The 13,287-nt window shown below is 61.6% G+C and overlaps 1 protein-coding gene across 1 annotated transcript in view; it reads left to right on the plus strand.

Moving 5' to 3' along the window:
* The window catches only part of LOC139265812 (unconventional myosin-VIIa-like), a 440,714-nt gene that overhangs the window by 124,629 nt on the left and 302,798 nt on the right, over positions 1 to 13,287 (plus strand). The window contains exons 21-22 of the mRNA XM_070883263.1: positions 5,007 to 5,114; positions 7,669 to 7,854. Of these exons, the coding sequence (XP_070739364.1) occupies positions 5,007 to 5,114; positions 7,669 to 7,854 (294 nt within the window). The remainder of the gene's footprint in view (positions 1 to 5,006; positions 5,115 to 7,668; positions 7,855 to 13,287) is intronic.

The following is a 13,287-nucleotide window of genomic DNA, read 5'->3' on the forward strand; positions in this document are numbered from 1 at the left end:
GGGGCAATGTGTGTGTGTGGGGGGGAGCAGTGTGTGTGGGGGGAGCAGTGTGTGTGTGGGGGGGGGCGCAGTGTGTGTGGGGGGAGCAGTGTGTGTGTGGGGGCAGTGTGTGTGTGGCGGGGGGCACTGTGTGTGTGGGGGGGGAGCAGTGTGTGTGTGGGGGGTCGGTGTGTGTGGGGGGGAGCGTTGTGTGTGTGTGGGGGGCAGTGTGTGTGTGGGGGGGGAGCAGTGTGTGTGTGGGGGCAGTGTGTGTGTGTGGGGGGGTGCAGTGTGTGTGTGTGGGGGGGCAGTGTGTGTGTGGGGGGCAGTGTGTGTGTGTGGGGGGGCAGTGTGTGTGTGGGGGGGCAGTGTGTCTGTGTGGGGGGGCAGTGTGTGTGTGTGTGGAGGCAGTGTGTGTGTGGAGGCAGTGTGTGTGTGGGGGCAGTGTGTGTGTGTGGGGGGGCAATGTGTGTGTGGGGGGACAGTGTGTGTGTGTGGGGGGGGGCAGTGTGTGTGTGTGGGGGGGGCAGTGTGTGTGTGTGGGGGGGGGCAGTGTGTGTGTGTGTGGAGGCAGTGTGTGTGTGTGTGGGGGCAGTGTGCGTGTGTGGGGGGGCAATGTGTGTGGGGGGGGGCAGTGTGTGTGTGTTGGGGGGCAGTGTGTGTGTGTGTGGGGGGCAGTGTGTGTGTGGGGGGCAGTGTGTGTGTGGGGGGGGGGCAGTGTGTGTGTGTGGGGGGGGCAGTGTGTGTGTGGGGGGAGCAGTGTGTGTGTGTGGGGGCAGTGTGTGTGTGTATGGGCGCAGTGTGTGTGTGTGTGTGTGTGTGGGGGCAGTGTGTGTGTGTGGGGGCAGTGTGTGTGTGTGTGGGGGCAGTGTGTGTGTGTGTGGAGGCAGTGTGTGTGTGTGTGGGGGCAGTGTGTGTGTGTGTGGGGCAGTGTGTGTGTGGGGGCAGTGTGTGTGTGTGTGGGGGCAGTGTGTGTGTGGGGGCAGTGTGTGTGTGGGGGGGGGGCAGTGTGTGTGTGTGGGGGCAGTGTGTGTGTGTGTGGGGGCAGTGTGTGTGTGTGTTGGGGCAGTGTGTGTGTGTTGGGGCAGTGTGTGTGTGGGGGGCAGTGTGTGTGTGTGGGGGGGCAGTGTGTGTGTGGGGGGACAGTGTGTGTGTGTGGGGGGGGGCAGTGTGTGTGTGGAGGCAGTGTGTGTGTGGGGGCAGTGTGTGTGTGTGGGGGGGCAATGTGTGTGTGGGGGGACAGTGTGTGTGTGTGGGGGGGGGCAGTGTGTGTGTGTAAGGGGGGCAGTGTGTGTGTGTGGGGGGGGCAGTGTGTGTGTGTTGGGGGGCAGTGTGTGTGTGTGGGGGGGCAGTGTGTGTGTGTGGGGGGGGCTGTGTGTGTGTGGGGGGCAGTGTGTGTGTGGGGGGGGCAGTGTGTGTGTGTGGGGGGGGCAGTGTGTGTGTGTGTGTGTGGGGGGGAGCAGTGTGTGTGTGTGGGGGCAGTGTGTGTGTGTGTGTGTGGGGAGCAGTGTGTGTGTGTGTGGGGGCAGTGTGTGTGTGTGTGGGGCAGTGTGTGTGTGTGGGGGCAGTGTGTGTGTGTGTGGGGGCAGTGTGTGTTGGGGGTGTGTGTGGGGGCAGTGTGTGTGTGTGTGGGGGCAGTGTGTGTGTGTGTGGGGGCAGTGTGTGTGTGTGGGGGCAGTGTGTGTGTGGGGGCAGTGTGTGTGTGTGTGGGGGCAGTGTGTGTGTGGGGGTGGAGCAGTGTGTGTGTGTGTGGGGGCAGTGTGTGTGTGTGTGTGGGGGCAGTGTGTGTGTGTGGGGGCAGTGTGTGTGTGTGTGGGGGCAGTGTGTGTGTGGGGGCAGTGTGTGTGTGTGTTGGGGCAGTGTGTGTGGGGGAAGCAGTGTGTGTGTGTGTGGGGGCAGTGTGTGTGGGGGCAGTGTGTGTGTGTGTGGGGGCAGTGTGTGTGTGTGTGGGGAGCAGTGTGTGTGTGTGGGGGGAGCAGTGTGTGTGTGGGGGGAGCAGTGTGTGTGTGGGGGGAGCAGTGTGTGTGTGTGTGGGGGGAGCAGTGTGTGTGTGTGTGGGGGCAGTGTGTGTGTGTGTGGGGGCAGTGTGTGTGGGGGGGAGCGTGTGTGTGTGTGTGTGGGGAAGCGTTATGTGTGTATGTGGGGGGGGGCAGTGTGTGTGTGTCTGGGGGAGGGGGCAGTATGTGTGTGGGGGGGCAGTGTGTGTGTGTGAGTGTGGGGGGGGGCAGTGTGTGTGTGTGTGGGCGGGCAGTGTGTGTGGAGGGGCAGTGTGTGTGGAGGGGCAGTGTGTGTGGGGGGGCAGCGTGTGTGTGTGTGTGGGGGGAGCAGTGTGTGTGTGTGGGTAGTGTGTGTGGGGGGGGGGCGTTGTGTTTGTGTGGGGGGGCAGTATGTGTGGGGGGGGCAGTGTGTGTGTGGGGGGGGCAGTATGTGTGGGGGGGGCAGTGTGTGTGTGGGGGGCAGTATGTGTGGCGGGGGGGCAGTGTGTGTGTGTGTGTGTGGGGGGAGCAGTGTGTGTGTGGGGGCAGTGTGTGTGTGGGGGGGGGGCAGTGTGTGTGGGGGAGCAGTGTGTGTGTGGGGGCATTGTGTGTGTGGGGGGGGGCAGTGTGTGTGGGGGGGCAGTGTGTGTGTGTGTGGGGGGGGAGTAGTGTGTGTGGGGGGAGCAGTGTGTGTGTGGGGGGAGCAGTGTGTGTGTGGGGGGGCGCAGTGTGTGTGGGGGGGGTCGGTGTGTGTGGGGGGGAGCGTTGTGTGTGTGGGGGGGGTGCAGTGTGTGTGTGTGGGGGGCAGTGTGTGTGTGGGGGGGGAGCAGTGTGTGTGTGGGGGCAGTGTGTGTGTGTGGGGGGGTGCAGTGTGTGTGTGTGGGGGGGGCAGTGTGTGTGTGGGGGTGGGGTGCAGTGTGTGTGTGGGGGGGGCAGTGAGTGTGGGGGGTGCAGTGTATGTGTGGAGGGGCAGTGTGTGTGTGTGGGGGGGCAGTGTGTGTGTGGGGGGACAGTGTGTGTGTGTGTGGGGGGGGCAGTGTGTGTGTGGGGGGGGCAGTGTGTGTGTGGGGGGGGCAGTGTGTGTGTGTGGAGGCAGTGTGTGTGTGTGGGGGGGGGGCAGTGTGTGTGTGTTGGGGGGCAGTGTGTGTGTGTGGGGGGGGCAGTGTGTGTGTGTGTCGGGGCAGTGTGTGTGTGTGTTGGGGCAGTGTGTGTGTGTGTGGGGGGCTGTGTGTGTGTGTGGGGGGGGGCTGTATGTGTGTGGGGGGGGGCTGTGTGTGTGTGGGGGCAGTGTGTGTGTGTGGGGGGAGCAGTGTGTGTGGGGGTGGCAGTGTGTGTGGGGAAGGCAGTGTGTGTGGGGGTGGCAGTGTGTGTGTGGGGGGAGCAGTGTGTGTGTGGGGGCAGTGTGTGTGTGTGGGGGGCAGTGTGTGTGTGTGTGTGGGGGGGGCAGTGTGTGTGTGTGTGTGAGTGTGGGGGGCAGTGTGTGTGTGGGGGGAGCAGTGTGTGTGGGGTGGTCGGTGTATGTCGGGGAGGCAGTGTGTGTGGGGGAGGGGCAGTGTGTGTGTTTGGGGGTGGCCAGTGTGTGTGTGGGGGGGGGCAGTGTGTGTGGGGGGCAGTGTGTGCGTGTGGGGGGGGCCGGTGTGTGTGGGAGGGGCAGTGTGTGTGTGTGGGGGGGGCCGGTGTGTGTGGGGGGGGGGGGGTCAATGTGTGTGTGGGGGGGGAGCGGTGTGTGTGGGATGGCAGTGTGTGTGTGGGGGGGGAGCGGTGTGTGTGGGGGGGGCAGTGTGTGTGTGTGTGTGTGTGGTGTGGTCGGTGTGTGTGTGGGGGGGGCAGTGTGTGTGTGGGGGGGCGGTGTGTGTGTGGGGTGGTCGGTGTGTGTGGGGGGGGCAGTGTGTGTGTGTGTGTGTGTGGTGTGGTCGGTGTGTGTGTGGGGGGGGCAGTGTGTGTGTGGGGGGGCGGTGTGTGTGTGGGGTGGTCGGTGTGTGTGGGGGGGAGCTGTGTGTGTGGGGGTCGGGGGTCGGTGTGTGTGGGGGGAGCTGTGTGTGTGGGGGTCGGGGGTCAGTGTGTGTGGGGGGAGCTGTGTGTGTGGGGGGAGCAGTGTGTGTGGGGGTCGGGGGTCGGTGTGTGTGGGGGGAGCTGTGTGTGTGGGGGGATTAGTGTGTGTGGGGGTCGGGGGTCGGTGTGTGTGGGGGGAGCTGTGTGTGTGGGGGGAGCAGTGTGTGTGGGGGTCGGGGGTCGGTGTGTGTGGGGGGAGCTGTGTGTGTGGGGGTCGGGGGTCTGTGTGTGTGGGGGTCGGGGGTCGGTGTGTGTGGGGGGAGCTGTGTGTGTGGGGGGATTAGTGTGTGTGGGGGTCGGGGGTCGGTGTGTGTGGGGGTCGGGGGTCAGTGTGTGTGGGGGGAGCTGTGTGTGTGGGGGGAGCGGTGTGTGTGGGGGTCGGGGGTCGGTGTGTGTGGGGGGGGGCGTCAGGGGGTTCAGTGTGTGGGGGTGCGGTGTGTTTGTGGGGGGCGGTCAGGGGCGGTATGTGGGGGGTCGGGGGGCGGTGTGTGTGGGGGGGGCGTCAGGGGGTTCAGTGTGTGTGGGGGGAGCTGTGTGTGTGGGGGGAGCAGTGTGTGTGGGGGTCGGGGGTCGGTGTGTGTGGGGGGAGCTGTGTGTGTGGGGGGAGCAGTGTGTGTGGGGGTCGGGGGTCGGTGTGTGTGGGGGGAGCTGTGTGTGTGGGGGGATTAGTGTGTGTGGGGGTCGGGGGTCGGTGTGTGTGGGGGTCGGGGGTCAGTGTGTGTGGGGGGAGCTGTGTGTGTGGGGGCAGTGTGTGTGTGTGTGGGTCGGGGGTCGGTGTGTGTGGGGGGGGGCGTCAGGGGGTTCAGTGTGTGGGGGTGCGGTGTGTTTGTGGGGGGCGGTCAGGGGCGGTATGTGGGGGGTCGGGGGGCGGTGTGTTGGGGGGAGGATGGATCGGGGGCCACTGCGTGTTTGGGAGTGGATCGAGGATGCATTGTGTTGGAGGGTTTAGGAAAGATAAGGTGAAGTCTCTGTAAATATTTCCCTTTTTAAACTCTGCAGACTCAAAGGCGCCTGGAAGCGGAGAAGCTTCACTTTGTCGAGGAACAGCGTCTGGTGAAGGTGGTGGGACTGACGCTGGCCAAGCAGGAGGCGGACAAGAGAAAGTCGGTATGCACAGCCCCTCACAACCCGGCCTCACACACACTGCACAGACAAACTTCACTGTGGAATTATCGTCACGGGACTGGTATCCGATGGCTCTGATTGGTCCTGCATACACCTGCATTAAAGAGACTGAAACACGCCCCACATCGTGTGCACCCCCAGAAACTCAGACAACTGAGCATAAACAAAACTTGTACACGTCAAAAAACAGCTTTAAATATAAGCCTATTTCTAAGGACACTGCCTTAAGGTGTCTGAATGAATAAAACAAAATGAAGACATTTCCATAACCAGTGTTTTGGGAATCACAGAATGTTTTTCTGTGAAAACCAAACCCCAGCCCCTCGATATGTCAGAAGAGAGAGTTACAGTAAAGGACTCACCTTTATACAGCGCTGTTCCCGATCGCAGAAGGTCCCAAGTTGCTTTACAGTCAATGAAGTGGTTTAGAAGTATAGTCACTGTTGCAATGCAGAAAATGCAGCAGCCAATTTGAGCACAGCAAGCTCCCACAAACAGCACTGTAATAATCATAGAATTAGAGAATAGTACGGAACAGAAGGAGGCCATTCGGCCCATCGAGTCTGCACCAGCTCTTGCAAAGAGCAATCCGTTAGTCCCATTCCCCCGCTCTTTCCCCATAACCCTGCTATTTTTTTTCCCTCAAGTATTTCTCAAATTCCCTATTGAAGGCTACCGTTGAATCTGCCTCCACCACCCCAGCAGGCATTGCGTTCCAAATCCTAACCACAGGATGTGTAAACAGTTGTTGCCTCTGGTTCTTTTGCCAATCACCTTAAATCTGTGCGCTCTGGTTATCGACCCTTCAGCCATTGGAAACAGTTTCTCTTTATTTACTCTGTCTAAACCCTTCATGATTTTAAACACCTCTATCACATCTCCTCTTAGCCTTCTCTGTTCTAAGGGGTCTATCCCTGTAACTAAAGACCCTCATCCCCGGAACCATTCTGGTAAATCTCCTCTGTACCCTCTCGCAAGCCTTCACATTCTTCCTAAAGTGCGGTGCCCAGAACTGGACGCAATACTCCAGCTGGGGCAGAACTAGTGTTTTATACAGGTTTAGCATAACTTCCTGGCTTTTGTATTCAATGCCTCTATTTATAAAACCCATCGTCCCATATACTTTATTAACTGCTTTGTTAACGGGAATTCCGCACCTGTGACAGTGCGGCACTCCCTCAGCACTACACTGTAGTGTCAGCCAAGATTTATGTGCGCAAGTCTCGAATGGGGCTTGAACCCACAACCCTCTGACTCAGAAGCGAGAGTGCTACCCACTGAGCCACGCTGACACTGGACAGTAGCAGTGTGGATGGACTTATGCTTGTTGCCACGCAAGCTGCAGGTTTGTCCATGGGGTGATTCCCAGATACTGGACTTCCAGTGGGGACCATGGGTTGGAATTAGAGCTACAACCCTGCAGCCCTGGTCCCCCCACCCACGCCTCCTGTCAGCGCAGCTGCCCTCTGAAAAGTGAGCCCCTTTATCATTTTGTGTCTGATGACAGTCTTCATGCAAAATCCTTCTACCGCCTCCATCCATCAGGTCTGTGCTAATTCTAAGCTGTGCTTTATCTGTCAGCTGTGGCTCAGTAGTTAGCACTCCTGGTTAACCCTGGCCACTGGATAAAGACCTAGCTCCGTCGAGCCCGTGTGGTGGCTGGTGTGCAACGGTCACCACACGTTAAAAAAAAATCCACACACAGGCATCTTCCACCCCCTCAATTGGAGTTCAGGACTGGAACATCGGGTCCTTCATTGAAACATCGGTGAACTGTTGGGGAAGCAAGTCATCCTCATTCGAGGAACCACCTATGATGAGCACTCTCGCCTCTGAGTCAGAAGGTTGTGGGTTCAAGTCCCACTCCAGGAACTTGAACACTTAAATCTAGGCTGACACTACAGTGCAATGCTGAGGGAGTGTTGCACTGTCGGAGGTGCCTTCTTTCGGAAGTATCAGTCTACTCTCTCAGGTGGATGTAAAAGATCCCATAGCACTATTTCGAAGAAGAGCAGGGGAGTTATCCCCAGTGTCCTGGCCAATATTTATCCCTCAATCAACATAACAAAAACAGATTTTCTGGCCATTATCACATTGCTGTACCCAGTGTAATGTATGTACCCGTGAGGATGCTCACAGCTTGGGAGAGCTGTTGAGTTGGGAGTGGCTTAGCCAGTCACGTGATGTTCACAATACTCAATAAAACCCCAACCAGTTGGGTTCGGGGGATCCACGATGGTTGTGGTTGTGAGTATGGTGGATGAACTGGTAATGTGTAGTGTGATTGTTAAACCTTTGCTAATAAAACAACTAGTTCTTAATAGCGATGTGTTGCTATTAATTCTTAAGAAAAGACCCCATGAAGCAAATACATTACAGTGGGAGCTTGCTGTGCGCAAGTTGTCTGCCGCGTTTCCCACATTACAACAGTAACTACACTCCAAAAGTACTTCATTGGCTGTAAAGCGCTTTGAGACATCCGGTGGTTGTGAAAGGCGCTATATAAAATCAAGTCTTTCTTGCTTTATTTCTGCAGGAACATCTGGCCCGCATGGCCAAGCAGGACATGGCGAACGAGAGGCAGCAAAGGGAGGAATACCAGAGGAAACAGCAGGGAAAAAATGCCAAGGCCCTTGACGTCCTGGATATGGTGGACAACTTCTTTGAATTTTTGCCCAGCGTGCTGGCAGGCCAAGAGGGCCAGGGCCCCCAGGGATTCGAGGTAACATTCCAGGCTGGGATCTCCCTCTGTGAGGCTGGGATCTGTGTCTGTGGGGCTGGGATCTGTGTCTGTTGAGCTGGGATCTGTGTCTGTGGGGCTGGGATCTGTGTCTGTGGGGCTGGAATCTCCCTCTGTGGGGCTGGGATCACCCTCTGTGGGGCTGGGATCTCCCTCTGTGGGGCTGGGATCTCCCTCTGTTGGGCTGGGATCTGTATCTGTGGGGCTGGGACCTGTGTCTGTGGGGCTGGGACCTGTGTCTGTGGGGCTGGGATCTCCCTCTGTGGGGCTGGGACCTGTGTCTGTGAGGCTGGGTCCTGTGTCTGTGGGGCTGGTACCTGTGTCTGTGGGACTGGGACCTGTGTCTGTGGGCCTGGGATCTCCCTCTGTGGGGCTAGGATCTCCCTCTGTGGGGCTGGGATCTGTGTCTGTGAGCCTGCGATCTGTGTCTGTGGGGCTGGGATCTCTGTCTGTGGGGCTGGGACCTGTGTCTGTGGGATGAGATCTGTGTCTGTCGGGCTGGGATCTGTGTCTGTGGGCCTGGGATCTCCCTCTGTGGGGCTGGGATCTACCTCTGTGGGGCTGGGACCTGTGTCTGCAGGGCTGGGACCTGTGTCTGCGGGGCTGGGACCTGTGTCTGCGGGGCTGGGACCTGTGTCTGCGGGGCTGGGACCTGTGTCTGCGGGGCTGGGACCTGTGTCTGCGGGGCTGGCACCTATGTCTGCGGGGCTGGCACCTGTGTCTGCGGGGCTGGCACCTGTGTCTGCGGGGCTGGGACCTGTGTCTGCGGGGCTGGGACCTGTGTCTGCGGGGCTGGGACCTGTGTCTGCGGGGCTGGGACCTGTGTCTGCGGGGCTGGGATCTGTGTGTTTGGGCCTGGGATCTCCCTCTGTGGGGCTGGGATCTCCCTCTGTGGGGCTGGGACCTGTGTCTGTGGGGCTGGGACCTGTGTCTGTGGGGCTGGGACCTGTGTCTGTGGGGCTGGGACCTGTGTCTGTGGGGCTGGGACCTGTGTCTGTGGGGCTGAGACCTGTGTCTGTGGGGCTGAGACCTGTGTCTGTGGGGCTGAGACCTGTGTCTGTGGGGCTGAGACCTGTGTCTGTGGGGCTGGGACCTGTGTCTGTGGGTCTGGGATCTCCCTCTGTGGGGCTGGTACCTGTGTCTGTGGGGCTGGGACCTGTGTCTGTGGGGCTGGTACCTGTGTCTGTCGGGCTGGGACCTGTGTCTGTGGGGCTGGGATCTCCCTCTGTGGGGCTGGGATCTGTGTCTGTGGGGCTGGGATCTCCCTCTGTGGGGCTGGGATCTGTCTGTGGGGCTGGTACCTCCCTCTGTGGTGCTGGGATTTGTGTCTGTGGGGCTGGGATCTCCCTCTGTGGGGCTGCGATCTGTGTCTGTGGGGCTGGTATCTCCCTCTGGGGCTGGGATCTCCCTTTGTGGGTCTAGGATCTCCCTTTGTGGGGCTGGGATCTCCCTCTGTGGGGCTGGTATCTCCCTCTGTGGGGCTGGTATCTCCTATGGGGCTGATATCTCCCTTTGTGGGGCTGGGATATGTGTCTGTGGGGCTGGGATCTGTGTCTGTGGGGCTGGGATCTCCCTCTGTGGGGCTGGTATCTCCCTCTGTAGGCCTGGGATCTACCTTTGTTTGGCTAGGATCTCCCTTTGTGGGGCTGGGATCTCCCTCTGTGGGGCTCGGAATTCCCACTGTGGGCCTGGGACCTGTGTCTGTGAGGCTGGGACCTGTGTCTGTGGGGCTGGGACCTGTGTCTGTGGGGCTGGGACCTGTGTCTGTGGGGCTGGGACCTGTGTCTGTGGGGCTGGGACCTGTGTCTGTGGGGCTGGGACCTGTGTCTGTGGGGCTGGGACCTCCCTCTGTGGGGCTGGGACCTCCCTGTGTGGGGCTGGGATCTCCCTCCGTGGGGCTGGGACCTGCGTCCGTGGGGCTGGGACCTGCGTCCGTGGGGCTGGGGCCTGCGTCCGTGGGGCTGGGACCTGCTTCCGTGGGGCTGGGACCTGCTTCCGTGGGGCTGGGGCCTGCTTCCGTGTGGCTGGGACCTGCTTCCGTGGGGCTGGGACCTGCTTCCGTGGGGCCGGGATCTCCCTCTGTGGGGCCGGGATCTCCCTCTGTGGGGCTGGGATCTCCCTCTGTGGGGCCAGGATCTCCCTCTGTGGGGCCAGGATCTCCCTCTGTGGGGCCGGGATCTGTGTCTGTGGGGCTGGTTTCTCCCTCTGTGGGCCTGGGATCTGTGTCTGTGGGGCCAGGATCTCCCTCTGTGGGGCCGGGATCTGTGTCTGTGGGGCTGGTATCTCCCTCTGTGGGGCTGGGATCTCCCTCTGTGTGGCTGGGATCTCCCTCTGTGTGGCTGGGATCTCCCTCTGTGTGGCTGGGATCTCCCTCTGTGTGGCTGGGATCTCCCTCTGTGTGGCTGGGATCTCCCTCTGTGTGGCTGGGATCTCCCTCTGTGGGGCTGGGATCTCCCTCCGTGGGGCTGGGGGCTGTGGGGCTGGGACCTGTGTCTGTGGGGCTGGGATGTTTGTCTGTGGGGCTGGGACCTGTCTCTGTGGGGCTGGGATCTGTCTCTGTGGGGCTGGGATCTGTCTCTGTGGGGCTGGGACCTGTCTCTGTGGGGCTGGGACCTGTCTCTGTGGAGCTGGGATCTGTGTCTGTGGGGCTGGGATCTGTGTCTGTGGGGCTGGGATCTGTGTCTGTGGGGCTGGGATCTGTGTCTGTGGGGCTGGGATCTGTGTCTGTGGGGCTGGGATCTGTGTCTGTGGGGCTGGGATCTGTGTCTGTGGGGCTGGGATCTGTGTCTGTGGGGCTGGGATCTGTGTCTGTGGGGCTGGGATCTGTGTCTGTGGGGCTGGGATCTGTGTCTGTGGGGCTGGGATCTGTGTCTGTGGGGCTGGGATCTGTGTCTGTGGGGCTGGGATCTGTGTCTGTGGGGCTGGGATCTGTGTCTGTGGGGCTGGGATCTGTGTCTGTGGGGCTGGGATCTGTGTCTGTGGGGCTGGGATCTGTGTCTGTGGGGCTGGGATCTGTGTCTGTGGGGCTGGGATCTGTGTCTGTGGGGCTGGGTTCTGTGTCTGTGGGGCCGGGATCTGTGTCTGTGGGGCCGGGATCTCCCTCTGTGGGGCCGGGATCTGTGTCTGTGGGGCCGGGATCTGTGTCTGTGGGGCCGGGATCTGCCTCTGTGGGGCTGGGATCTGCCTCTGTGGGGCTGGGATCTCCCTCTGTGTGGCTGGGATCTCCCTCTGTGTGGCTGGGATCTCCCTCTGTGGGGCTGGGATCTCCCTCTGTGGGGCTGGGATCTCCCTCCGTGGGGCTGGGGGCTGTGGGGCTGGGACCTGTGTCTGTGGGGCTGGGATGTTTGTCTGTGGGGCTGGGACCTGTCTCTGTGGGGCTGGGACCTGTCTCTGTGGGGCTGGGATCTGTCTCTGTGGGGCTGGGACCTGTGTCTGCGGGGCTGGGACCTGTGTCTGCGGGGCTGGGACCTGTGTCTGCGGGGCTGGGACCTGTGTCTGCGGGGCTGGCACCTGTGTCTGCGGGGCTGGCACCTGTGTCTGCGGGGCTGGCACCTGTGTCTGCGGGGCTGGCACCTGTGTCTGCGGGGCTGGCACCTGTGTCTGCGGGGCTGGCACCTGTGTCTGCGGGGCTGGCACCTGTGTCTGCGGGGCTGGCACCTGTGTCTGCGGGGCTGGCACCTGTGTCTGCGGGGCTGGCACCTGTGTCTGCGGGGCTGGCACCTGTGTCTGCGGGGCTGGCACCTGTGTCTGCGGGGCTGGGACCTGTGTCTGCGGGGCTGGGATCTGTGTGTTTGGGCCTGGGATCTCCCTCTGTGGGGCTGGGATCTCCCTCTGTGGGGCTGGGATCTCCCTCTGTGGGGCTGGGACCTGTGTCTGTGGGGCTGGGACCTGTGTCTGTGGGGCTGAGACCTGTGTCTGTGGGGCTGAGACCTGTGTCTGTGGGGCTGAGACCTGTGTCTGTGGGGCTGAGACCTGTGTCTGTGGGGCTGAGACCTGTGTCTGTGGGGCTGGGACCTGTGTCTGTGGGTCTGGGATCTCCCTCTGTGGGGCTGGTACCTGTGTCTGTGGGGCTGGGACCTGTGTCTGTGGGGCTGGTACCTGTGTCTGTCGGGCTGGGACCTGTGTCTGTGGGGCTGGGATCTCCCTCTGTGGGGCTGGGATCTGTGTCTGTGGGGCTGGGATCTCCCTCTGTGGGGCTGGGATCTGTCTGTGGGGCTGGTACCTCCCTCTGTGGTGCTGGGATTTGTGTCTGTGGGGCTGGGATCTCCCTCTGTGGGGCTGCGATCTGTGTCTGTGGGGCTGGTATCTCCCTCTGGGGCTGGGATCTCCCTTTGTGGGTCTAGGATCTCCCTTTGTGGGGCTGGGATCTCCCTCTGTGGGGCTGGTATCTCCCTCTGTGGGGCTGGTATCTCCCTCTGTGGGGCTGGTATCTCCTTCTATGGGGCTGATATCTCCCTTTGTGGGGCTGGGATATGTGTCTGTGGGGCTGGGATCTGTGTCTGTGGGGCTGGGATCTCCCTCTGTGGGGCTGGGATCTCCCTCTGTGGGGCTGGTATCTCCCTCTGTAGGCCTGGGATCTACCTTTGTTTGGCTAGGATCTCCCTTTGTGGGGCTGGGATCTCCCTCTGTGGGGCTCGGAATTCCCACTGTGGGCCTGGGACCTGTGTCTGTGGGGCTGGGACCTGTGTCTGTGGGGCTGGGACCTGTGTCTGTGGGGCTGGGACCTGTGTCTGTGGGGCTGGGACCTCCCTCTGTGGGGCTGGGACCTCCCTGTGTGGGGCTGGGATCTCCCTCCGTGGGGCTGGGACCTGCGTCCGTGGGGCTGGGACCTGCGTCCGTGGGGCTGGGACCTGCGTCCGTGGGGCTGGGGCCTGCGTCCGTGGGGCTGGGACCTGCTTCCGTGGGGCTGGGGCCTGCTTCCGTGGGGCTGGGGCCTGCTTCCGTGTGGCTGGGACCTGCTTCCGTGGGGCTGGGACCTGCTTCCGTGGGGCCGGGATCTCCCTCTGTGGGGCCGGGATCTCCCTCTGTGGGGCTGGGATCTGTGTCTGTGGGGCCAGGATCTCCCTCTGTGGGGCCAGGATCTCCCTCTGTGGGGCCAGGATCTCCCTCTGTGGGGCCGGGATCTGTGTCTGTGGGGCTGGTTTCTCCCTCTGTGGGCCTGGGATCTGTGTCTGTGGGGCCAGGATCTCCCTCTGTGGGGCCGGGATCTGTGTCTGTGGGGCTGGTATCTCCCTCTGTGGGGCTGGGATCTCCCTCTGTGTGGCTGGGATCTCCCTCTGTGTGGCTGGGATCTCCCTCTGTGTGGCTGGGATCTCCCTCTGTGTGGCTGGGATCTCCCTCTGTGGGGCTGGGATCTCCCTCCGTGGGGCTGGGGGCTGTGGGGCTGGGACCTGTGTCTGTGGGGCTGGGACCTGT

This window comes from Pristiophorus japonicus, chromosome 6, assembly GCF_044704955.1.
Source record: "Pristiophorus japonicus isolate sPriJap1 chromosome 6, sPriJap1.hap1, whole genome shotgun sequence".
Taxonomy (NCBI): Eukaryota; Metazoa; Chordata; class Chondrichthyes; family Pristiophoridae; genus Pristiophorus; species Pristiophorus japonicus.